We start from the raw sequence: 26,108 nt of genomic DNA, 5'->3' as shown, positions 1-26,108 counted from the left end.
GGAATACAGAACAATGACAAATTAAATAAAATTGTTTCTGGCTGACTTGTGCCTAAAATACAGAGTATATTATTAATAATTTTTTTCTTCATCATACTGGAGATATGTTAAACTCAACATGTCTGAACACTAATACACAAACACATATATGTGTAAATATGCTCACATATACATGAACTCATGTGGGAATATTTCTTCTTCTTATGTACACACTCATGTACTTGTTATCTCCTCTACTAGAATGTAAGCTCTTTACCTCCTCACCAACAGGGATTGCTGCATTCTTTATATTTTATATCCACAGTATCTGGCACATAGTAGGCATTTAGTAAATGCTATTAGCTGGCTACTGATTAACTGACTATTTCATGCATACACAATCTGTGCACTAACTGAACATTTTCCTTAATGGCCATCCATCATGCCTGAAATGGCCTCCCTCCTTATCTCCACCTTCTAGAATCCTGTTTTTACTTTCAAATTAAGTTCAAGGGTCACCTTCTTTACAAAGTTCTTCCTAATCTCTCCAACTTGTGCTGTCTCCATCCTCAAAGTTGCCTTGTATTTACTGTATATCTATTGTTTCCTCCAGCAGCAGATAATCTCCTTCATGCCAGGGACTGTCCCATTTGTGTTTATATCCCTACTAGATCTACTGTTGTTGCTGTTGAGTTGTTCAGTATGTCTGCCTCTTTGTGACCCTCGGGACCATACTATCCATGGGGTTTTCTCGGCAAAGATCCTGGAGGGGTTTTGCCTTTTCCTTCTACAACTCATTTTACAGATAAGGAAACTGAGACAAACAGGATTAAGTAACTTGTCCACGGTCACAGAGCTAGTGAATGTCTGAGGCTAGATTTGAACTCAGAAAGATGAGTCTTCCTGACTTCAGGCCTAGCCCTTTATCCGCAGAGCCACATGGCAGCGTCCAGGGATAACTTAATCATAAGAAAATTCCCCAAACCCTTTTCAAAAAAACAGATTTGAACCAACCAATTTTAAAGCACAGTCCTCCATGACTGAGTCAAAATTCATTTCCAGAGAACACTCCAAACTGAGGACCATCCTATGAAGCTCTCCAAAAACAAATAACCATTTAATAAATGTCTGTTGACTGACTGACAAGACAGTACATAGTCTCAGGACTTCCCACATGAACTGAGTGTATTCTAGAATCCTAGTCTCTTTGCATTGGAAGGAGATTCTAAGGTCATCCATCCATCCAAAAATCTCTCTACAATGATTCAACAAAATGACCATCTAGCACCCACTCAAAGACTTTGAGGCATGGGGAACTCACTACTGCCCAACAGACTACTCAACATTTATACAACACTTATGAGTCAAACTCTGCTTTTTTTCAACTTTTAACTACTACTCCTAATTCTGCTCTGTGCTCTCTAAAGCCAAGTTTAAAAAAAAAAAAAGAGATGATCCTTTTCCTAACAACCATTAATATAAAGAATGCTATCATAGTGTCCCCTACGTTTTCTTGCCTCCGGGATAAAAGCTTTTTGTTCCTTCAAAAGTTAGTCCCGGCTGTTCTTCTGAGTCTAACTCCAGGTATGGGAAGCAAGAAGGGCGATCCGAGCCTCCATTACATGATGCCAGTATGCTCATGAGATGCTGGTATGAACTGCATAGGTGATCTCAAGGGAAGAGTGAGAGAGCAGCTGTTCAGCATGGGCTGAGGTGGGATTCTCCGGACTCAATTTCCCCACTGACACCTGGCAGACTTTAAGCCTGACTGAATGCAAGTGGACAATCTACTCCTGCCTGGAATAGACATGAAGTTGGGGAGATATTGTTTCCCTGCAATATCCCTACTCTTGGTGGCAATTTCCTATGGTCAAAAGGTTTGTAAGCTTAATACCAGATCTATTCAATTTGGGTAAAGGAATATCCGAGGCTGTCTAAAATTAAGCTATTAGGCATAGGACTTTAGGCCAACAACATTAACTTAGGGTCCTTTTAGTATTAGTAATACCGTGGAGACAATTAGATCAAGAGATGTGAAGTTAGCAACAAAAATATTATCTGTGTCTCAGTTGGCTTATGTTTAAAAAAAAAAAATTCTTTTGTGGTCCATATTGTAAACGCTTTAAAAAGATGTATCACCTGACCAAAAGTTTGAATTGCTTTATCTGTTATAAACTGTGTTAAAAATAAATTTAAAAAAAAAAGTTAGTCCCGGGCATATCAGGGACTTAAATCTCCTCATCATCTTGATTGTCTTTCCAAAAATGTGGTTCTTGGAACTAAGCTCCAGCTTTGTCATCTGTTGGCTATACATCACTGGGCAAAAAACTTAATCTCTCCAAAACTCAAAAGGGTCAAATGGGTCATTAGTCAAATGAGAGAGTTGGACAAAAGGGTTGCTACAGTTTCTTTCCAACTCCCTGCTTCCACAGTGCAATTCTATAAATGCATGCTGTTGATACAATGAAAACAATAAGGCTATTTACAAACTGTGCTAAGACATACTAAGAATGTAAAGTTCCACAACTCTACAGAAGAAATAATCACTATAGGAAAGATGAATTATGGCTAAAATGTCCTTGCCCTGAACCATCCAAGCCATATCTCTGTTCAGCAAACAAGCATCAAGTGCCTGTTACATGAAAAACTTTGGGCTAGGTGCTTCAAGGTAATAAAACAATTTCCTGAATTCAGAAGGATAAAAAATATGACTCAATTCCCCACAACCAATAGCCAGCAAGAGTAAGAACAAAAATTGCTACCACTGCAAGAGATCTGACACATCATCTAATATACTTAATATACTCTTCACCCCCATGTACAGATGAGAACACTTAGGAACAGGAAGAACTGACTTACCAAAAAGGTTGGTGGTAGACCTGGGAATAGAAGCCAAATTCTCCCATCTCCAAGTTCAGTACTCTAACTGCACCCACCAGGAAATAATGCCTGACTATCCATTCCAAATAGACCCCCAAAGGTTTAGTAATTACATGTTCCCTATTCATTCAGAGCTCCTAGAATATAATTCTCTATGACTGCATGGAAATTATATGCTCTCCCAAGGACAATAAGATCCAGGAGTTCCCACTGGCCTCCATTCACTTCCCCACAAAAGCAGCTCTAAGTCCCTCTTTGAGTCTAAGACACACACACACACACACACACACACACACACGAGAGAAAGTAACATAAAAATAAGAAAGAACTCAATGCTTGTCTCTCAACTAGACATGAAGTGTCAGAAATAAAGAAGGCTTCAGAGTTCACTTCTCTTTGAGGGATCTAAAAGAAATCTAGGTGGGCACTGATACTGAAGACAGAAAGCTTCTGAATGTTGGGGATGATGAGAAGGACAGTAATGACAACAACAATAATAACTGACATTTCTACAGTGCTTGAAGGTTTGCAAATTTATCTTTCATTATTATAATAACTCCATGAAATAGGTTCTCTAGGCATTATTATTCCCATTTTTACAGAATGAAGAAACTGAGAAAGGTGAAGCAGTTCACTCAACATCCTCCATGGCACATGGAGCAGACCCAAGTTCCTGGCTGCACATCCAATCAGTTTCGGAGCAAGGTTCATTAGTTAGTATTTACAAGCAGTAATTACAAGTACAAAGGAGTTGCCAATTGCCTGTAATAAGTTATAAAATTTAGAGCTGGAAAGGATCCACCAGGTAATCTACTCCAGCTCCCTATTTCACAGAAACTAAGACAGAAAGAGAAAAAATGATCACCTGCAGTAAGATAGCGAACCTCAATTCAAACACAAATCCCAATTCAAAAACCCTCTACATATTATTACTTCCCAACCAGCAGATATCATGATATTCAAACACCCTTAATTAGTTAAAAGATTAGTTCAATGCTACAAACAAACAAAAAACTACACACATAACCCCTAACCTTTAAATTTTGTGCCTTGAAATGGCAACCTTAAGTGATACTTTAAAAAATACAATTTAAATGAACAGGCAATTTTCGGAAGAAGAAATTAAAGATATCTATAATCATATGAAAAAATGCTCTAAATCACTGTTGATTAGAGAGATGCAAATCAAAACAACTCTGAGGTACCACATCACACCTATAAGATTGGCAAACATGACAGAACAAGAAAATGATAAATGCTGGAGAGGATGTGGGAGAGTTGGAACACTAATTCATTGTTGGTGGAGCTGCGAGCGCATCCAACCATTCTGGAGAGCAATTTGGAACTATGCCCAAAGGGCTACAAAAATGTGCATACCCTTTGACCCAGCAATATCGCTACTAGGACTATATCCCCAAGAGATCATAAAAATGGGAAAGGGTCCCACATGTACAAAAATATTTATAGCAGCACTCTATGTAGTTGCCAAAAACTGGAAGTCAAGGGGATGTCCATCAATTGGGGAATGGCTGAATAAATTATGGTATATGAATGTAATGGAGTACTATTGTGCCATAAGAAATGATGAACAAGAAGACTTCAGAGAGGCCTGGAAGGACTTATATGACTGATGCTGAGTGAAAGGAGCAGAACCAGGAGAACCTTATGCACAGCAACAACCACAGTGTGTGAGAGTTTTTTCTGGTAGACTTAGATTTTTGTAATAACACAAGAACTTCTTACCAAAAAAAAAAAAAAATCCCAATGGAGGATCTCAAGGCAAAATGCCTGCCACACTCAGAGAGAGAAATATGGAAGTCACTCACATAATGTAACAGATCATGTTTGTGTATGTGTTTGTGTATCATGTTCTGATTTGTTATACGATTTCTTTCATTTATCTTAGTCTGACTACATAGCATGACTATAGTGAAAATATACTCAATAGGAAAGTATATGTAGAATCTATACAGAATTGTATGCAGTCGTGGGGAGGGGGGGGGGAGTGGGGGGTAGGTGGGGGGGATAAAATCACAATTGTATGGCAGTGAATGTTAAACATTACAAAATAAAAAAAAAAAAAAAAAAAAAAAGAAATGATGAACAAGAAGACTTCAGAGAGGCCTGGAAGGACTTATATGACCTGATGCTGAGTGAAAGGAGCAGAACCAGGAGAACTTTGTGCACAGCAACGACCACAGTGTGCGAGAGTTTTTTCTGGTAGACTTGGAATTCTGTAATAATGCAAGAACTTCTTAAAAAAAAAAATAAAATCCCAATGGTGGTTCTCTAAGGCAAAATGCCTTCCACACTCAGAGAAAGAAATATGGAAGTCATTCGCAGAATGTAGCAGATCATGTTTGTGTATGTGTATGTTTCTGTGTATCATGTTTTGATTTGTTATATGATTTCTTCCATTTATTTTAGTCCGACTACATAGCATGACTATAGTGAAAATGTACTCAATAGGAAAGTATATGTAGAACCTATACAGAACTGTATGCAGTCATGGGGAGGGAGGGGGGTAGTGGGGGGTAGGTGTGGGGGGGATAAAATCTCAATTGTATGGCAGTGATTGTTAAACATTAAAAAATAATTAAAAAAAAATACAATTTAAAAGTGAAAAGCTCCTAATCTGATAAGGTTCCAATCAGTTCAATTAAAACTGACAAAATTTGGAAACAATGTGAAATTTTACCAGCAACTTTATCTTAAAACATTCAATAGCAGCAAGTCTTAAAAGGCAGCTGCTTACTTACAAAACACAAATTTATATGAGATTAGTCTCAAGTTCATGCACTTGAAGAAAACAACCATACCTTAATTTCATTGTCATTTGCAAAGTTGCCAAAAGATGCCATAATTTTGGGGATAGCAGCAGCCAAAGTCTCTTGTACAGATTCTTCCGTTCGTTTGCTTATTCGAGTCAGACAAGGCAAAAGGTTTACCAAATACGGTCTGTAAATATGAAAAGTATATGAATTATTCCTTCTGATCATTTTGACATGAAAAAATCTTAACACATAATTTGGGGAAAGATAAAGTATTCTATGATGTTTATTTATTGCTAGATATTCTAATGCAAGGAGACAAATTTGCCTCCACAGCATTATCATGGATTCTTTGTCATATGATATCCATAACTAGAATATGGTTCTGAAAAGGTATGTACATTATTCAAAACAAAAAGGACAGTCAAAAGGAGAAAAGGAAACAATAAGAATTTTATGCTAAGAAGATACATATATGTGAAAAAATACAGGAGCCAAGCAGGATAGAGAGCATTTGGGGAAAGATAAAAGGGGACCAGTTGTTAGCCTGAACCCAGTTCTTCCTGAGAGGCTAGTGAACATCTAGAAAAGGAAGTAGTGACTACAAAGAGATAGGCAAAGCTGTATCAAAAACAGGACCTGTTATTTTCCTTTTCTGACCAACTGAACAGGAAACAGAAAGATGCTACAGATAAAATTGGTCTAGATTTTAGCAAAACACTTCAAAAAGTCTCAGGAAAACATATAGGAGTGTTGACTAGATAACACTGTAATATTGTACACAATATAGTTACATTGACTTAGAATTGCCTGAAAAGCCAGAACCCAATAATTAATGATTCAGTTTCTAGTGAAGATCTTTACTTGACCTTATACTGCTTCACATTGTTATCAACGTCTTCTTTTTATAAAGATATACAAGATATATCTACAAAAACTGAACATGACACAAATCTAAAAGGGAAAACTAACACAGTGAATGACATTAATACCCAAAAATATCTTAACAAGCTTGAAAGTTAGACCAAATCTAACGAGATGAAACTGAATAAGGAAGGCGGTAAAGTCTTACAACTAATTTCAAAAAGTTAACTCCATGATATCCACCACTAGACAGAGAATTGATAGATTCAGAGTATGCACTGAAGTATATTTTACCCTTTATTTTTCTTGCTTTTTGTTTTAAGCAACATGGCTAATGCAGAAATGTTTTGCATAATTTCATATGTATAATAGGTATCTTACTTCCTGTCTTCTCAATGAGTGGGGAAGGGGCTAGAAAAAGAAAATTTGGAACTGAAACTAAAAATTAATTTTTTTAATTGACTGAACAAGTACAAAATAAGAAAATCCTGGCTACAGAGTTTGAAGATACTAATGTTTTCTTGTACTACAAATTCAGTATAAGTCAACAGTGTGATATGACATAGTCCCCCAAAATCTCATTCAATCTTAGAATACATTAAGAAACATACAGCTTCCAGAAACAACTTTGGCATGATCAGAAAAGATCTGTTCTGGGTACTACAATGTAAGAACATGGATAAGTGGAAGAATGTCCAGAGCAGAACAATTAGAATGGCTAAGGACCCCAAATTCATATTAAATAAAAACAAGAAAGGTTAACCATTAGAAGAAAAGATTTAGTGGGAATACAACTGTGTCCACATACTCGAAAGACAGTTTCATGAAAAAATGAACTAGATTTATTCTGCCTGACCCCAGACAGAATATGAGTTAGAAGTTGCAGAGAGAAAAACTTAAGTCTAATATAAAGAAAAACATCCTAACAATCAGTTACCCAAGAGTAGGATGAGCTGCTTCAGGGGGTCAATGGCTGCCCCTTTTGGAAGGTTTTCACACAAAGGTTAGTTGCATGTGTTGTAGATTCAGATACTCATTAGTCAAATAGGCCTCAAGGTTAATTACTACTCTGAGATTTTATGATTCTCTAACATTATTAACTGAACAGTACTGAATTATGTTAGAAGACATTAATCCAAAGTGGCAAACACAAAAAAACAGAAACAAAAGTTACAGGAAAGCTGAATTAAAGCAAAACACATTGCACTACGTTCATGTTTGTATAGAAAAAGGATAAAAGTCCTTTACATTCATATACCACAACTTGTTCAGCCATTCCCCAACTGATGGGCATCCTCTTGATTTCCAGTTTTTGGCCACCACAAAGAGAGCTGCTATAAATATTTGTGTACGTGCAGGGCTCTTTCCCATTTTTATGATTTCCTTAGGATACAGTCCAAAAATCAATACTGCTGGGTCAAAGGATATGCACATTTTTGTCGCCCTTTGGGCATAGTTCCACATTGCTCTCCAGAATGGCTGGGTTAGTTCCCAGCTCTACCAACAAGGATTTAGCGTTCTCACTCTCCCACATCTTCTCCTACATTTATCATCTTCTTGTTTTGTCATATTAGCCAATCTGATAGGTATGATGTGGTATATCTCAGAGATGTTTTGATTTGCATCTTCCTAATCAACAGTTATTTAGAGCATTTTTCCATATGACTATAGGTAATTTTAATTTCTTCCTCTGAAAACTCCCTGTTCATATCCTTTGACCATTTATCAATTGGGGAATGACTTGTATTCTTGTACATTTGACTCAGTTCTCTATGTATTTTAGAAATAAGGTCTTTATCACAGACACTGGTTGAAAAAATTCTTTCCCAGTTTTCTGCTTCCCTCCTAAGTCCTGGTTGCATTGGATTTGTTTGTGCAAAAATTTTTCAACTTAATGTAATCAAAATTATTTATTTTGTACTTCATGCGTAATGGAATACTATTGTGCTATAAGAAATGATGAACAGAAAGACTTCAGAGAGCCCTGGAAGGACTTACACAAATAGATGCTGAGTGAAAGGAGCAAAACCAGGAGATCATTATACACAGTAACAACCACAGTGTACAAGGCATTTTTCTGGTAGACTTAGCCCTTCATAGCAATGTAAGGACCTAAAACATTCCCAAAGGACTGTTGAGGCAAAATGTCATCCACAACCAGAGAAAGAACTATGGAACTGGAACGCAGAATGAAGCAGAATATTTTCCCCTGTGTTATATTTTGTTTGGGTTTTTCTCATGACTTCTTCCATTCATTTTAATTCTTAAATGCAACATGACTAATGTGAAAATGTGTTTAATAAGAATGTATGTGTAGAATCCATATAAGATTGCATGCGGCCTTGGGGAGGGAGGGGGAAAGGAGGGGGAGAAAAATCTAAGATTTATCAAAATGTTTGTAGAAAACTGGAAACAAATATAAAAACAAATAAAAACTGAAAACAAATTTAAAAAAACATACAAAAAAGCATAACTGTCCAGATTCTGTAAGAATCTTTTATCTAGCTATCAGTAGTAGTAGAAGTAGTAGCAATAGCAGTAACAAACAGCACCAGCAGAAACCTACATTTATAGAGTAACTGGCACTTATATTGGTTTTTTAAACTTACAAAGCACTTCACATATCACATTTGAGCCTTACAACAATCCTGCAAAACAGAGATTATTATCCCCATTTTATAGACACAGAAACTAAGGCTTAGAAAAGTATTAGATGTGACAGAGTAAGACCCAACTTAAGGTGAAGAATGGAAACCTGGTTGAAATCACACCCCAAATATTTAGTTGGGCAATCACTAACCTCATACAGATTCATATAAAGTCAGAATAAAATACTACACTATTTCCCTCACAGAGTTGTAAGGAACATGATTTACAAACCACAAAGCACTTATCAAGGTGACATTATTTTAAGCCACAAAATATTTGACATACAAATATTTCCAAACTGGTCCACCTTCTTCAATCTAGTCTCTCCTCAATCTATAAAACAGATAATGTAATTTTCCTAAAGTTCACACTCTAGAATCAAATAAATGTAAACTCTTCTGTTTGGCATTTAAAGGTCTTCACAGCCTGATGCCATCCTACCTTCTTGGTCCTCCTATGTATTACTCCCCTGCATGAACTCTTCAATCCAGCCACACTGGCCTAGTTGCTGTTCCTCATATAAGACAACCCATCTCCCATCTTCATTCCTTTACACAATGGCCATTAGCCAACTCCCATCCCTGAAAACACTCAATCCTCACCTTTGAGTCTCAGAATCCCTACTTTCCTTCATGATTCAACTGAAGCATCTACTATGAAGCCTTTGGAATTTACACCAGTAGCGAAATGCCTCCTAAAATTGTCTTATCATTTTCTATCTATCAAGGATGTGCTGTTACATACATGTTGTCTCCAGTTAGAATACAAGTTCCCAAACTCTTTTATTTGAGGGTTTGCATTCCCAGTGCTTAGTGCAATATCCGGGACACAGGAGCTACATAACTAAATATTTGTTGACGGGTTTTTGGCACTGTTCCAAGAATTCTGCAAATATACCTATTGAGTTTTCTTATCTATTCTAAATATTTGGTTGCCCTTAAAAAATAGATACAGCATTTTCAACATGTATTTTTCTTTTTAGAACACTATATGTTTGGTGGACTTCCAGGAGCCAAGATGGCAGGGTGATTGGTAACTGCTATCTCCCTCCCCTTCTTGACCTTGAAGAGCCCAGAGAATATCTCCCCAGGAAAAACCCTGGAACACTGGGAGCAGCAGAAGGGGCAAACAGTCTCTTAGCACATGAGGCCAGGAAGATCGCTAAGGAGGACTTGCTGTGGCTGAAGGGGACCAGTGCAGGACCAGAGCTGTCCCAGACAGCCCCACCTCAGCAAACCGGGAGAAGATCCTGAGCCCCAGGGGGGTGAAGCCCGCAACCACCAATACCAGGACCCCAGGCGTGCCTCAGCACTCCAGGGAAATCAGGAAGACACAAAGCAGCAATCATCAAAACCACTTGGTACTGGCGAAGAAAGAGAAGGGTAGACTAGTGGGATAAGTTAGGTACTCAAGACACAATACTCAATGAATATAGCAATCTACTGTTTAATAAATCCAAGGACCCCCAGCTTCTGGGATAAGAACTCACTGTTTGACAAAAATTGCTGGGAAAACTGAATAACAGTGTGGCAGAAACTGGGCATAGACCAATGCCTGACACCAAACACAAGAATAAAGTCCATATGGGTACATGATCAAGGTATAAAGACTGATACTGTAAACAAAGTAGGGGAGCAAGGAATAGTGTATTTCTCAGATTTATGGAGGATGGAGAAATTTATGACCAAACAAGAAATAGAGAACATTATGAGGTACAAAATGGATAATTTTGATTACATTAAATTGAAAAGTTTTTGCACAAACAAAACCAATGCAATCAAGATTAGGAGGGAAGCAGAAAACTGGAAAAGAATTTTTGCAACTACCATCTGTGATAAAGACCTTATTTCTAAAATATATAGAGAACTGAGTCAAATGTACAAGAATATAAGTCATTCCCCAGTTGACATATGGTCAAAAGATATGAACAGGGAGTTTTCAGAGGAAGAAATTAAAGCTACCTATAGCCATATGGAAAAATGCTCTAAATCACTATTGATTAGAGATGCAAATCAAAACAACTTTAAGGCACCACATCACACCTATCAGATTGGCTAACATAACAAAACAGGAAGATGATAAATGTTGGAGAGGATGTGGGAGAGTTGGAACACTAACTCATTGTTGATGGAGCTGTGAGCTGATCCAACCCTTCTGGAGAGCAATTTGGAACTATGCCCAAAGGGCTACAAAAATGTGCATACCCAGAAGCAATATCGCTACTGAGACTCTATCCCAAAGAGATCATAGAAATGGGAAAGGGTCCCACATGTACAAAAACATTTATAGCAGCTCTCTTTGTGGTGGCCAAAAACTGGAAATCTAGGGGATGTCCATCAACTGGGGAATGGCTGAACAAGTTTTGGTATATGAATGTAATGGAATACCGATGTGCTATGAGAAATGATGAACAGGCAGACTTCAGAGAGGCCAGGAGAGACTTATATGAACTGATGCTGAGTGAAAGGAGCAGAACCAGGAGAACTTTGTACATAGCAACAACCACAGTGTGGGAGGAATTTTTCTGGTAGACTTAGTACTTCATTGCAATGCAAGGAATTAAAAAATTTTCAACGGACTCTTGAGGCAAAACGCCTTCCACATCCAGAAAAAGAACTATGGAATTGGATCGCAGGTAGAACAGACCATTTTCTTTTGTATTATGTTTTGTTTTATGGTTTCTCCCATTCACTTTAATACTTCTATGCAATATGTATTTAATAGGAATGTACATGTAGAACCTATCTAAGATAATATGCCATCTCAGGGAGGGAATGGAGAGGGAGGGGGGAAAGAGGAAGAGAGAGGGGAAAAAAATGTAAGATATATGAAAGTGACTGTCAAACACTGAAAACAAAAATAAATAATTAACAAAAAAAAAAAAAGAACACTGTATGTTCTCCCGGAGAAAGTGATGTGACCTGTTAGAGAGAGAGCTAGCCTGGATGTCAGAAAGACCTGGGTTTTTCTGCCTTTCATACATAATACTTCTGTGAATAGTATTAAGTAATTAAGCCCTAAATACCTCAGACAACTCTTAAAGACTATGAGTTAAAGACAAGTTGATCTACTACAATGTACATGGAGGGATTTTCCCACACTGATGAAATCTTGAAAGGTCTAGGCCAAAAAATATACAAATAAAAATATTCTTTTGGAGATGCTATATGGTTATGATTTCAAGTGTTCTAAGGGGCAATGGAAAAAAGTAGAGTTAAAAGTAATTCTAGTTATAGTCTACATAAGAAAAAGGGCATATGACATCACCAAAGACACGTATGACTAGAAAAAGTGAGTAATTCATGTAGTGGAAATAAATGACAAGAAGACATGGACATGCTGATAACACCATCAATACCCACAAAGTGTTACAACAACAAGAATTACACAGGATGAGAAGGTACGGATAGTTGGAGATCATAAGTGGTAGGAAGAGCCATGTAGAGTCATGGATTCATCCAAACAAATTACTACTTCAACACATAAACCAAAATAAATTAAACTGAACACCAAAGTCAAACAGCTTACCTGCATTTCTGAGGTCGAACAAGATGCGCAAGTTCAGCAAACCTCCAGAGAGCAGCTCTCAGACTTCTAGGAGCACCATTCTAAGAAATTTAACAAGTAATGTGTTATGTATTAGTGGTAACATACTCTCTGGTAGTGAAAGGATTTTATACAAGTAAGGGCATATTACTGATATATACTATATAAATTTGTTATATAATTATAATTATGTATTATATATAATTATAAAATTATATAAATATGTTATAAATAAATTACTATATAGGTAGCTATTTAATTGCAAAAAGTCCATATAAACATATTGGATCTGAAATTTGTATATTGTTTTACACTCTAACATAATACTTTTAAAGTTAATTGAGTTTCACATCAACCATATGAAGTAAGTAGAGCAAATATATCAAACTTATCTTAAGAGTAAAGAAACAAAATAAGATTAGGTGACTTACCCAAAATGAACAGAACTAATTAGAGGTAGAGAGGAGACATAACATTCAGTCTTCTGATTTAAGTTCAGTGCCCTTTCTACTACATAACTGCTAACAATAATTACTACAAGAATTTCTAACCTGTCAAACTAAACATCTACAAATAAGCTTTAATTTCCAATTTCTAGCTCTTCTTTTTGGTCAAAGCAACACAGTGAAAATCTATTTCATCAAATGATTGATACCGTTCTTTAAAAAACTGTTTGGATCAACTGGAGAATGGCTGAATATGTTGTGGCATGTAATCGTGACAGGATAATATTGTACTATAAGAAATGATGAGCAGAATGCTCTCAGAAAAACCTAGAAACACTTACATGGGTTAATGCAAAGTGAAATGGAATGGGTACAAAGCATCAGCAACATTGTAGGATGATCAGTTGTGAATGACTCAGTTATTCTCAGCAATACAACGATCCATGACAACTCTGGAGGATTTAGGATGAAAAATGACTTCTATCCCCAGAGAAAGAACTGATGATATCTGAATACAGACTGAAAACAGATTCAACCAACTTTGGGGTTTTTTACTTTCTTTATTTTTGAGTTTTTTAAAACTGTTTTCTTTCTCAACATGACTATTATAGATATGTTTTGCATAATGTACACATATACAACCTATATGGAATTGCTTGCCTTTTCAATGAGGAGGGGTAGGGAGGAAGGGCGAGAATTTGGAACTCAAAGTTTTAAAAACAAATGTTAAAAATTGTTGTTTACATGTAACTGGGGAAAAATTAAATACTAAATAAATACACAAAAATAATGTTTAGATTATATATGCTGGTAAATAATTTTGTATACTAGTCCACACTTTTGTAAATGTTCTTGATTTCAATCTCTCCAAAAAGAAAACACAGTCTCACCTTTTTTATTTCCTTATAGAGCTCTAACTGTAACCTGGGAAGATTGGATTCCATCAAAGCCTTAAAAAAAAAAAAACAGTTAAAGTACATACAGAAGATATGATTTACTAACAGCCTTGGAGAACACAACAAAAAGGGCAATTAAAAGGTTTAATTTTTTTCATGAAAGAAGCATCTGACACAAATAACAACAAACAGATAAAGACTAATTTGGAAAAAATAAGAGGAAATAGCTAATTATTTGCCAAACTTCAACAAAATCATCCATGCAAGTAAAATATGAAAGGGAAAAAGAAATCTCTTTTTTTGTTAGATAAACCAGATATACTTCATGTCATTCTCACATGAAATGTATATTGTAAAACAATTCTAAAGATCATACACTAAGCTTCAAAATGTATTTACAAAATGTAACAGGGAACTGGATAGTAATGGCAGAAGATAGGATGTCTCAATGTTCCCATTCAAATGCAGCTGCCAAAGAAATTATAAATGTGGTACTCAGATAGAGAACATGATGTTTTTCCTGAAAAGCATTAGTCCTAACTGGGAATTTCGAATTATATCTGCTAGCAAAAACATACCAATTTGCACATAGTTCTCTCTGAACTGCTATGATAAATATACTTAAAAATTAAATTAAATTTATAACAAGAGATAACTTAAAATTCAATAGTTATGGACCTCACTGAAATTTTATAGTCTTTTGCAGAAATTTAAGGATAAATTGTTCTAACCAAGAGCAAATTGGTCGCAACTGACAAAATGAGGAAGTTCAAAACAAGGAAATGAAGTCTACTAAATAATTACATGATAACATCAGTTCCATAGGAAAAGTATCTTTGTGTCTAGGCCAATCAATCTAAAAAATGCAACAACAACAGAAAAATACAATAACATTCGTTTGGAGTAACATTAGGTGAACTATGCCTCAATAAAAACAAATCATCCCTTCCAAAAACGTTATGGAATGTGAATTGTCACCCAACAATTCACTATGCCTACAATACCCTAATATATGGTACACCAAAGCAAACAATGAAAAATATTAGGAACAGTCTCATTTGTATCTTTACAAGAATTCTTTATTATGTGGTCTTCAAGAACACAAAAAATATGAACACACTACAGAAAGCTCTTACTTTTATAACTTTATTGAGACATTCATCAGCTACCATTCTGACATCCGATTCCACATCATCACTGCACAGAAGAAAGAGTTCCATAGCAATGCCTAAAAGTTTCTGAAATTCTGGAGAATTTCTAAACAAAAGAAAAAGTTCTACTTGTTAGTCACATTGATTAAAAAAAAAATTTACTGCTTAAAGAGATGAACTCAAAAACTTCAAACCCAAATGCTCAATGCTTTCCCCATAACAGGCTCATTTTATTTTTATTTATAATATTCCTAAAAAGTTGGGAAATCAGAATTTCCCAATTTGACCTTTTTTATTCCTTGCTTTCAACAATATTAATTTTAGTACATACTTAGTAAGACCTCAAGCAGACCTACCTGTGAATTACTGCTTCAGAATTCAATTAAGAAAGAGGCACTGTTATTGTCTCACAAAAATGGTAATTGATTTAAATTTGAAAACTTTATTTGATTATATAATTGGATAAAACTAACTGGCTGCCCTAAAACCAATTTCCTAAAAGTGTAGAAAAGGGCTCTTTACATGTCAAGTGTAAATAGCAACCTTATGCTTCCTAAACAATGATAACGCTGATGACCAGAATCAGATTATTTCATGATGACTACCTCATATTCTAAACCCTCTCAAGGAAAGGAAGAACTATTTTCCCATAAATGTAGGGAGTGACAACAGCTCCATCACTCCCCTACAAAAGTAGCAAAAGAAGTCACAGGGATCTTTTTTAAGTGGGGGGAAGGGAAGAAAGGTCTAATTTCAGAATCCTTTCCAGAATAGCTGGAATAATTCATAGCTCTATCAGCATTCACTAGTGTGCCTATTGCATCACAGTTCTCCCACATTTATACATTCAATTTGATTTAAAAAAAGAAAGAATAAAACCGAATTGCCAATATCAAAAATGAAAAGGGTGAACTAACCTCCAATGAGGAGGAAATTAAAACAATTAGAAATTACTTTGCCCAACTGAAAACCCATAAATTTGACAATCTGAATGAAATGGATGATTATTTTAAAAAGTATAAATTGCCCAGATTAACAGAAGAGGAAGTTGAGTACTTAAATAACCCCATCTCAGAAAAGGAAATTGAACAAGCCATCAATGAACTCCCTAGGAAAAAATCTCCAGGACCAGATGGATTTACAAGTGAATTCTATCAAACATTTGAAGAACAGTTAATTTCAATACTATATAGACTATTTGGGGAAAATGCCGAAGGAGTCCTACCAAATTCTTTTTATAATACAAATATGGTTCTGATAGCTAAACCAGGAAGAGTCAAAACAGAGAAAGAAAATTATAGACCAATTTCTCTAATGAATAGAGATACGAAAATTTTAAATAAGATATTAGCAAAAGGAACATATTTACACATTCATCTTTGTCGATCTGATGGATAATAAAACAAATCTCAATTGTTTTACTTTGCACTTTTCTTATTATTAATGATTTGGCACATTCTTTCATGAGGCTGTTGAAAGCTTGGGTTTCGTTTTTTGAATATTGCCCAATTCATGTCTTAACTACTTTAAATTGTTTTATTTATTCTCTTTATATCTATCCTGCACATGCTCATGTTCTTGCTATCTCCTCATCAGAAAATAAACTCCTTGCTAGCAGGGATTGCTTCATTTCCTGCAGCTGTATCCCTAGTACTGTCTTTATCACAATGCCTAGCACCTAGTAGGAATCTAATAAATATCAGGTGATTGATCTGGGAATGACTTCTGTTCTTACATGTTTATATAACTTCCCTATATATCTTTGGATATCAAACCAGTGCAAGAGATATTTGCAAAAAAGGTTTTTCTCCTCAATTAACTGCAGCTCTCCTAATTCTAGGTAAATTCATTTGGCACAACAATTACAACAAAAAATAAACTATACTTACCTTTTAATCTGGCAACAGTATTATTAGGCATAAAACCCAAGGAAGTGAAAGAGGGGAAAAGGTCCTCTCTCTTTCTTCCCTTATACACATGTGTATATATGTATATACACACATACATTTGTGGATACACAAACATATATAACAAAATAATTTTGTGGAAGTCAAGAACTGGAAAGAGAGTGGATGCTCAATGACTGGGCAATGGTTGAATAAATTGTGGTATATCAATGTAATGAAATGTAATTGGATCATAAGAAATAACAAATATGATAAATACACAAAAAGTGATACATTTAAACCTCTATCCTAAATTTATTCCGTAGGAGAGGACCTTGGGTTACAAAACTTGGTAAGTCTTAATGTATATACAATTCTAATAGCATTGGTTATTTGGCTTCATAGACTTACAAAAGGCTGGATGTCATTCAGTCTAACCTTTTCATTTTTAGGATAAGGAAATTAAAATCCAGAAAGGGAAAGTAATCAAAAAAGGTATTCAAAGCCCCTATAAGCCCAAAAGAGGATTAATGATCACCGAAGTTCACTTATTAAAGACACCTGGGTGGGGGTGTAATAAAATCCTTTAATAAAATGATTTGTTCTGTAAAATTTGGATTCAGTCAAAAGGCTACACCCAAGGATCTAGAAGGCCACATGTATCCTCAAGACAGTGGGTTCTCCACCCAGACCTACACTCTACCAACTCTGGTTCTGTCCATCTCTGAGTTTCTTTGCTTCTTGGCCAGGGGAGACTAACAGAAGTAGGGCCTGGATGAGCCAGCACGCTGACAGCAGAAATTCCCACTCACAGTCATGACAGAAAACAACATAGCACTATGGCCAAACACAACAACCACTGGTCAAAGTGGCCCTAAGCCTTCATGAAAAGGTTAAAACCATGCTAAACAATATTTTGTCTAAGAAGGGAAGGGAGAATAAAAGACATAAAGTTTTCTACCAGAAATGATAAAAAAAAAATTTACATAGAGAGGCACTTTCTGTGCTCTGACTGTTAAGAGAGATGATGTGGGAAAACAGTACCTTCCCCCAGAGAGACTCTGAACACATCATCGTGGCCAAGTCCAAGCTTTGGGAGTAAGTGGAGTTTTCCTCCTGTGAGAACAGTCTCCCACTTTAAGCTGCTCAATACTAGCCTTGAAGTCAGAAGATCTGTGTTCAAATCCTACCACTGCCCACCACTAGTTGTTTGGGCAAGTCACAGATGCAGAGAGGAAGGATTTCCAGAAGTCATTTAGTCCTGCCCCTTCATTTTTATAAATGAAAAAACAAGATCAAGAAGGGAAAAGATTTACCCAAGTAGGCATAGTGGGATTCTTCTGAGAATATGGCAGCTCACCTTACATCACAAAGATTGTAAGAGGAATGGAAATGTGATATGATCATAAGACTATGTGGAGAAAAGTTTGCTCAAATATGCAGTACTTTACATGTATCCTAAACATAAATAAAGAGAGCAGTTAAGTCCAGAAATAACTAAAAGGTGGAGGCAACACTCCAGAATGCACCTAGAAGTCAAATTAAGACATAATTGGGAGATATCTAACAAAATAAATATACAGTAAAACACAGATCTTAAAAAAAATGCAGAAGCACTTAAGGAAGTTTCAATTATATGGAAAATTTACTTGAAGAAAACTCTGTAGATGATAATAGAAAGAGATATTACCATACATAATTAAAAGGCAGGAGAAAAGGGCTCTTTTTGGTCTTGAAATTTGTCTCATCAACATGTCATCTTTAAGAACGTCTTTCTTCAAACCTGGAAAGATTTGTGTGACCTGATAAAGTGAGTAGAACCAGGAGAACACCGTACACAATAACAGCAACACTGTGCGATGGCCAGCTTTGTTAGACTCACTCTTCTGAGCAATGCAATGATCTAAAACAACTCCAAAAGACTCATGATGGAAAACACTATCCACATCCACACAAAGAAGAATGGAGCCTGAATGCAGACTGAAGCATACCATTTTTTCTTTGTCTTTTTTTCTCATGGTTTTTCCCTTTTGTTCTGATTCTTCTTTCACAACATAACTAATGTGGAAATATATTTAATATGATTGTACATGTATAGTCTATATCAGACTGCATACTGTTTGGAGAGGGGGAGGAGAAGAGGAAAATTTAGAACTCAAAATCTTACAAAAGTGAATGCTGAAAACTAAAAATAAATTATTTTTTAAAAAAACAACCAAAACCAAAAAAATGGTCTTTCTTTAATCCATAAGCAACTGAAAAACAAATATGATGCCATAATGGTGATGACTACATATAAGCTTTACTATGATACTGATGATAAGACAGTGAAATAAAGAAAAAGAACACTGGACTTGGAACCAGAAGAAGACATCTTGTGTCATCAGCAAACTTCACTGAGATTCAGTTTCCTCATCTTCAAAATGTGGTTAATAACATCTGCATTATTTGACTTACAGACTTGTTAAAGAATTACAAGGAAATGTAAGCTGTTATTACAGTGAAAATTATAAATTTCATTTTATTCTCACAATATGTCCATGATTAGAATAGAATTCTGAATCACAGAATAAAAGATGCAAGCATGATATCAGATAACATATAAAGGCCTTGAGTTAGGAAGATCAAGGCTCAAGTCCTGCTTCTGACATACAAGACTTGTGGGAACCTGTGGCCCAGACTGCTGAGACTGCAGGGTTCTAATGTACACACAAGTAAAGATGGTTTGCACAGCAGGAGTTCACCACCAAGATGGAATCACAAACCTCTGGACTGAAGATAAAAAAACTGGGAACAATCCACCCAATCCCCAATAAACCAAACCCTCCAAAAACCCAAAACTAGGAAAGCACAATGGTTTTAGAATGACCTTATTAAATCTATCAAATCAGAGGGAAATAATCATTAAAAAGAAATCACTGGGGCCCACAAGTCAACATACACACAAAATACTTTTTTATGCCCTAAGCTTAGAGGATATGTATAAACAACTCCTAAAAGCAAACCTAGAACTCAAAAGTTCAAGGATCCAGATATCCTGTAGTTTCTGCAAATTTGGCAAGAGATAATTACAACAGATTACCAAACACTTTCAAAGTTCTACAACTCAAAACATATATGTATGTGTATGTACAGATGTTTTTTGTATATATATATATATATATATTTAGAGAGAGAGAGAGAGAGAGAGAATTCTTCTGCAAGGACAAGGTTTACAGAAGCCTCTTTGTTAATGGTTTTATAAACTATAACTACCCTCAGTTATAGTTTATATAACTAATCACCAAAGATAACAAACCTGAAATTTTTTACCAGATAGAAATGCAATGCAAAAACTGAACTTAAGGCATAGCTTAATTTCCTTTTAGTATTGTATCCAAATCTAAATCAGAAAGTCACCCCCCTTTTAGTCACTCTGGAACAAACAGACATGAAATGCATGAAATGCTAAAAATAGTCAAATCACAACAGACCTCATTACTATATTTGTGTAGCAAAGTAGTGTGATATCTCATCTAAATATGTAAGGGGGGGGAATTAGGTATTTTAACAATGAGATACAGAAGAAAAAAGAGAAAAGAAAAAAGAAGAAAAAATGAGACACAAAATATCTATTAAGCATCTAAATTTGCTACATAAAGAATCTGATGGAACTTGTCTAGGTTGCTAAGTTCCATCAAGTAAGAATATGGTTCCCCAAGCCCAAAAACTAAGAATAAATGACAACCTTGCATATAGAAGATAATTTTATTTCACAATAGTCATATATACTATTTAATGTTATCTTCAGAACATTCTTATGATAAGGAGAAACACAGGTATCTACAACCCCCTTCATGACATGAAAGCAATTTGAAATAGAACAAATTTAAATAAGATAATATAACTATCAGAATAGTGAAATGACTACAACTATTTAGTATAAAATGACAAGGAAATAGCAACAAAAGTATGAATGCCATAAATATTTTAAATGACTCTGCCTCCTGGTGATAAACTAACTCATTTTAAAATGGAAGCTCTTGAAGATTTTAAGTTCTTTAGGAGAAATAATACATTTTTAGAATATAAAAGATTAAAAACGTGTTGTTTTTAATTACCTGAGAGACTGAGCCACTATGTTTTCACATATTGTCAGGCAATGATTAACCCGGTCTTTCTTAGTAGTTGAAAGTTCTTTCTTTCTAAAAAAAAAAAAATCAAACACATTGTGTTAGCCACACTTTTTACTTCTAAATGCAATTTACTAATTTAAAATTCATTCAACCCATGCTATTTCCAAGGCTTGGTGCTAAGTGCTTCAAGGTGATGATATATATAGCACCTCAACAAGAATTTAATCAAGCATTTACTATGGGCTAGGCACAGTGATGAGTGTTAGAATTACAAAAAAGGCAAAAACAGTCCCTGCCTTTAAGCTCACATTATAATGGGGAGACAGTAAATAAATAACTATGTACATACAAGATATGTATCATGTAAATACAAGGTCATTTCAGAAAGGGGAAGGAAGGACAGGAAAGGCAAAAGATGAGATTGGGGTAAGTACTGAAGGAATCAAAGTAGGCTAGTTAGCGGGAAGGAAGAAGTAAAGCATTCCAAGAATTGGGGACAGCTGGTAAAAAATCCTGGGGAGATGGACAGCAGCTTGTAAAGAACAGAAAATAGACAAATGTAGCTGAATCATGTAGGAAACAGCAAAGTACAAGAAAACTTAAAAGGTAGGAAGAGTCCAGGTTGTGAAGCTTTAGATGCCAGATTGTTTTATATTTGATCCTGGAGATAACAAAAGTTCACTAAGTAGAGAGTGAGATGATCAGACCTATGCGTTAGACAAACCACTGTCACAGATGAGTAGAGGGACTGTAATAGGGAAAGACCTGAGGCAAAAAGACCAATTAGAAGACTACTGAAACAGTCCAGGCAAGAAATGATGAGGACCTGTGGTAGGGAGGTCGACTGAGTATATAAGGGATGATGTGAATGCAAAACCAAGATTGGACAAGCTGATTACATGGGGTGAGGGTGAGAAGTCAAGGATGAAACCAAGGCTATGAGCCTGGGTGACTGGGAAAATGGTGATGTCCTCAAAAGTAATAAAAAATTAGGAAGGAAAGGTTTGCCAGGTATAGTAGTGCACACTACAACCCTAGCTACCAGGAAAGCTGAGGATAGCAGATCTTGAACTCTGGAGTTCTAAGTTGTTGTGGGTTAAGCCAATGCCACCAGGTTCCCTAAAGAATAATAAGCCAGCAACAAGTTGTGGTATATGAATGTAAAGAAATACTATTGTGCTATAAGAAATGATGAAATGGAAGACTTCATAGAGGCCTGGAAAGACTTATATGAACTGATGCTGAGCAAAAGGAGTAGAACCAGGAGAACTTTGTATGCAACAACTGCAGTGTGTGAGGAATTTTTCTGGTAGACTTAGTACTTCATTGCAATGCAAGAACTTAAAAAATTCCCAGTGGACTCTTGAGGAAAAATGCCTTCCACACCCAGAGAAAGAACTATGGAACTGGATCACAGAATGAAGCAGACCATCTTTTTTTGTATTATGTTTTGTTTTGTTTTATGGCTCCTCTCATTGATTTTAATTCTTCTGTGCAACATGACTAAGGTGAAAATGTATTTAACAGGAATGTATGTGTAGAACCTAGATTGTATGCCACTCAGGGAGGAGGAGGGAGGGACAGGAAAAAAATCTAAGCTATATGGAAGTGATTGTAGAACACTTAAAACAAATAAAATAATTTAATTTAAAAAAAGAGGAAAAAAGAATAATAAGCCAGTCCAAGTCAGAAATGGAGCAGGTCAAAGTTCCCACGATGATCAATAATAGAACCTGTAAGTAGTTCCTATGCTTACAGCCTGGAATTTAAAGATCCAGACTTTAGAAAAAAATTAAATCTAGGGGTTAGGGGAGTGAGGGTAGAAGAGAAATAATGAGTTCTGTTTTGGACATGGGTATTAAATGACCACAAGACATCCAGTTCTATTTGTCCAAAAGGCAGCTGATAATGCAGGAGTTTAGGACAGAAGCTAGAACTACATACACAGATATGGACATCACCTATATACAAAGATGATTACTAGACCTAGAGGACCCGATAAGATCATAAAGCTAGATGTATAAAGGGAAAAGAGAATATCCAACAGAGAATTTTGTATTTGTTCCTGGCGGCCATAAGGAGCTATTGGAGTTTATTGGAGGGAGAGGGGGAAGCATAGGGGAGTTGAAGTTAGGAAAATCACTTAAGTGACAATGGATTAGAGCAGATAGATGGTAATTAAATCCATGGAAGAAACAAAATCACCAAGTGAAGTAGTACCAAATACTACTAACCTTAAGACTGGATGGAGTTTGACAAGATCTGATTAACACTGGACAAGGGGTCAAGGAATTTAAATGCAGAGAACAGCACAGAGCTTCAGAGATTCACCAAGGAGTCAAGAGAGAAAAAGGAAAGGAGTATAGACTAGATGGGGTTGATGGCCTGGGAGAAGACTAAGAAATGTAGGGACAGGAGGCCAAGGTGAGGATGAAGAATGGTTAGGGGTTTAAAGCATAGGAAAAGTTAAAATGATAAAAGATTATGATCAGGTAACAGAATTTTGGAGTTCACGATCATGGAAGTAAAATACTTGTAGGTGATCTAAGTTCAGAGGTATGAACATCTTTGTGTATAGCTAAAGTAGAATAAAGATAGGTCATGGAAACTAAGTGCACTGAGGAACTGGGAAGTCAAGGTAGTAGAAAGAACATAAATTTGTATGTTGAAAATCTCTAGTAAGGAGGCAGAAGTTGAGGTGGAAAAACCATCAGCCAGGCACTGAATTCACTGGGTAAAGAAGGAAAATGTTCTATAGGTGGATACATAATAGCTACCACTCTTAACTGGTTTCCCTATCAGTTTTTATTAGTAGGTCAGATATTTAATAAAACTACATGCTGCATAATTAGTTTTAAAAGAGATATACAATAAGATTTATATTTTCAGATGTGGCCAAAGTTGCTTTTTGTTTTATGTGTATAAAATATGTGTGTATATACATGTGTGCATATATGTACACAGAGACATGTATAAACAATATATACATTAAACAATACACAAAACTAAACACACAAAAGCATCCAATCATATGTCATAAATGCTGATGGTCTCTCACAGCAAAAAAAAAAGGTTTAACTGAGAGGAATGGGACTGCAATAAGATTTCTGATTTATTATGAAAAAGACCATTGGTATCTGGATAATAGATGCCAGACAAGGAGTTAAGATTTCTTTTTCAGTAAGACAAACACCTTAAGGAAACTTTTATTTGTATACTACTAATATGACAGTCGGGCATTTAAAGCTTCAAAACCTTCAAGTCATATTTGTAAAATTTCATAGAATGAAAAATTGCAGAGTTGGAAGAGCTGGGTCATCCAGCTCAACTTGCAACTGAAAAATTAATCTACTCAAAAAACCTAACAAGTGATCATTTAGTCTCTACCCTGAAAATCTTCAGGAAATCAGAAGTCACTATATTTTCAGGTAGCACATTCTACTACTAGATACCTAAAATAATTAGAAAATGCTTCCTTATACTGAGACAAAATCTGACTCCTGTATCTTTCTCCTACCTTCTGTCCTCTGGGGCCATGCAAAGCAAGTCTAATGCCTATTTAAATATATGAAGATAGTAATAACATCCCTAAATCTTCTTTTTTCCAGATTCTAAGATTCTTTCACCATCCAGCTACACTATTCTGGACACATTCCAACTTGTCAATTTCTTTTCCTAAAATGTGTCACCCAGAAATGGACAAAATACTTCAGAAGATGTAAGGACAGGGAAAAGAATAGTAGAACTTGTATTATTTTTATTCAAGTGACTGGAATCCTTTCCATCTATCAATTAATGTAGCAAAAACATGGTTTACTAAAGCCCCAAATTCAAAAACACCATTCTACCACCAATTCAACAAAGCTAATGATTTCTACTTTAAAATCTGCATTAAAAAAAAATCAAACATTACTCCCATTCTTAGAAAGCTCAATAATTTTCATCAAAAGCTAAATTTCAAACATGCATCCATTTTTTATATCTTGAAATTGATGACCACTGCTTAAAATTTTTCTCTTAGTTGTCTACCAATCTTTTCGTTCTTCCTCAATTGTTTTGAAAGGATAGCCACCACCATAAATGACACTGTGATCATCCGAATCAGGAGGTTTTTAACAGACAACTCCAATGTAAACAAATGATTTTAGCAATATCCTTCATCCTGACATCACAGAGCTTAATTTCCAAACTGAAATTCAAGAAAAAGTGGTCAACTTGTACAAGACAACTCTCAAGTAATCTTTACCTTTGGATTAAAATCCAGGTTTTGGCATGATTTATGATTCCCTCAACTATTCAAAGACAAATGAAACAAAGCAAAAATCTTCAAGGCATGGAATGTATTAAAAGAAAAAGGTACAAGGAAAAAATGAAAGGAACTTAAGAACAGAATTAAAAAAGTCAAAGGTATGTATATGTTGGTGCTGGCAAAAAGGAGAATTAAAAGGGACTGCCAAGATTTTTATTTATGAAGATGGTAGGGATTTTTCATTAGCGTATAAATAATGTAAAAACTTTCTTAAAAACACATTACTGATCTACTAAATTACAAGCATTTTGAGGACAGGAACAGTGTCTTACTTACATGTGCTACTAAATCTCCAAATGCCTAGCAAAGTAGTCGAAGCTTAACAAATGCAGCCTTTGTGGTCAAACAAAATGAGGGGCAGCAGTGTAGCTGAATGGATCCAGATCAGAGCCAAAACACCTGGGTTCAAGTGCTACCTCAGACATATACTGGCTGTGTAATCCTAAGCAAGTCATATATCCTCTCAATGCCCCCCTACAAAATAAAGATACCTTAAATAAAACTGCTAAAAATGAAGCATACTCTTAGGAATAAGAACACAATAAACAAGAGACAGCAACATTCTATCCTGTACAAAGTCATGGAGTACTAACATCTGGAGTATATAATGTGACAT

The 26,108-nt window shown here is 35.6% G+C and overlaps 1 protein-coding gene across 2 annotated transcripts in view; it reads right to left on the bottom strand.

The window, feature by feature from the left end:
• Nucleotides 1-26,108, bottom strand: part of HTT (huntingtin) — a 220,444-nt gene that overhangs the window by 185,142 nt on the left and 9,194 nt on the right. For both annotated transcript variants that reach the window (XM_072620070.1, XM_072620071.1), the window contains exons 2-6: nucleotides 21,169-21,252; nucleotides 15,168-15,288; nucleotides 14,026-14,085; nucleotides 12,672-12,751; nucleotides 5,679-5,817 (exon numbers count right to left, since the gene is read on the bottom strand). In XM_072620070.1, the coding sequence (XP_072476171.1) occupies nucleotides 5,679-5,817; nucleotides 12,672-12,751; nucleotides 14,026-14,085; nucleotides 15,168-15,288; nucleotides 21,169-21,252 (484 nt within the window). The remainder of the gene's footprint in view (nucleotides 1-5,678; nucleotides 5,818-12,671; nucleotides 12,752-14,025; nucleotides 14,086-15,167; nucleotides 15,289-21,168; nucleotides 21,253-26,108) is intronic.

The sequence above is a fragment of the Notamacropus eugenii genome, chromosome 6 (genome assembly GCF_028372415.1).
Source record: "Notamacropus eugenii isolate mMacEug1 chromosome 6, mMacEug1.pri_v2, whole genome shotgun sequence".
Taxonomy (NCBI): Eukaryota; Metazoa; Chordata; class Mammalia; order Diprotodontia; family Macropodidae; genus Notamacropus; species Notamacropus eugenii.
Note: the sequence above shows the minus strand (reverse complement) of the source record. Positions and strands in the feature narration are given on the sequence as shown.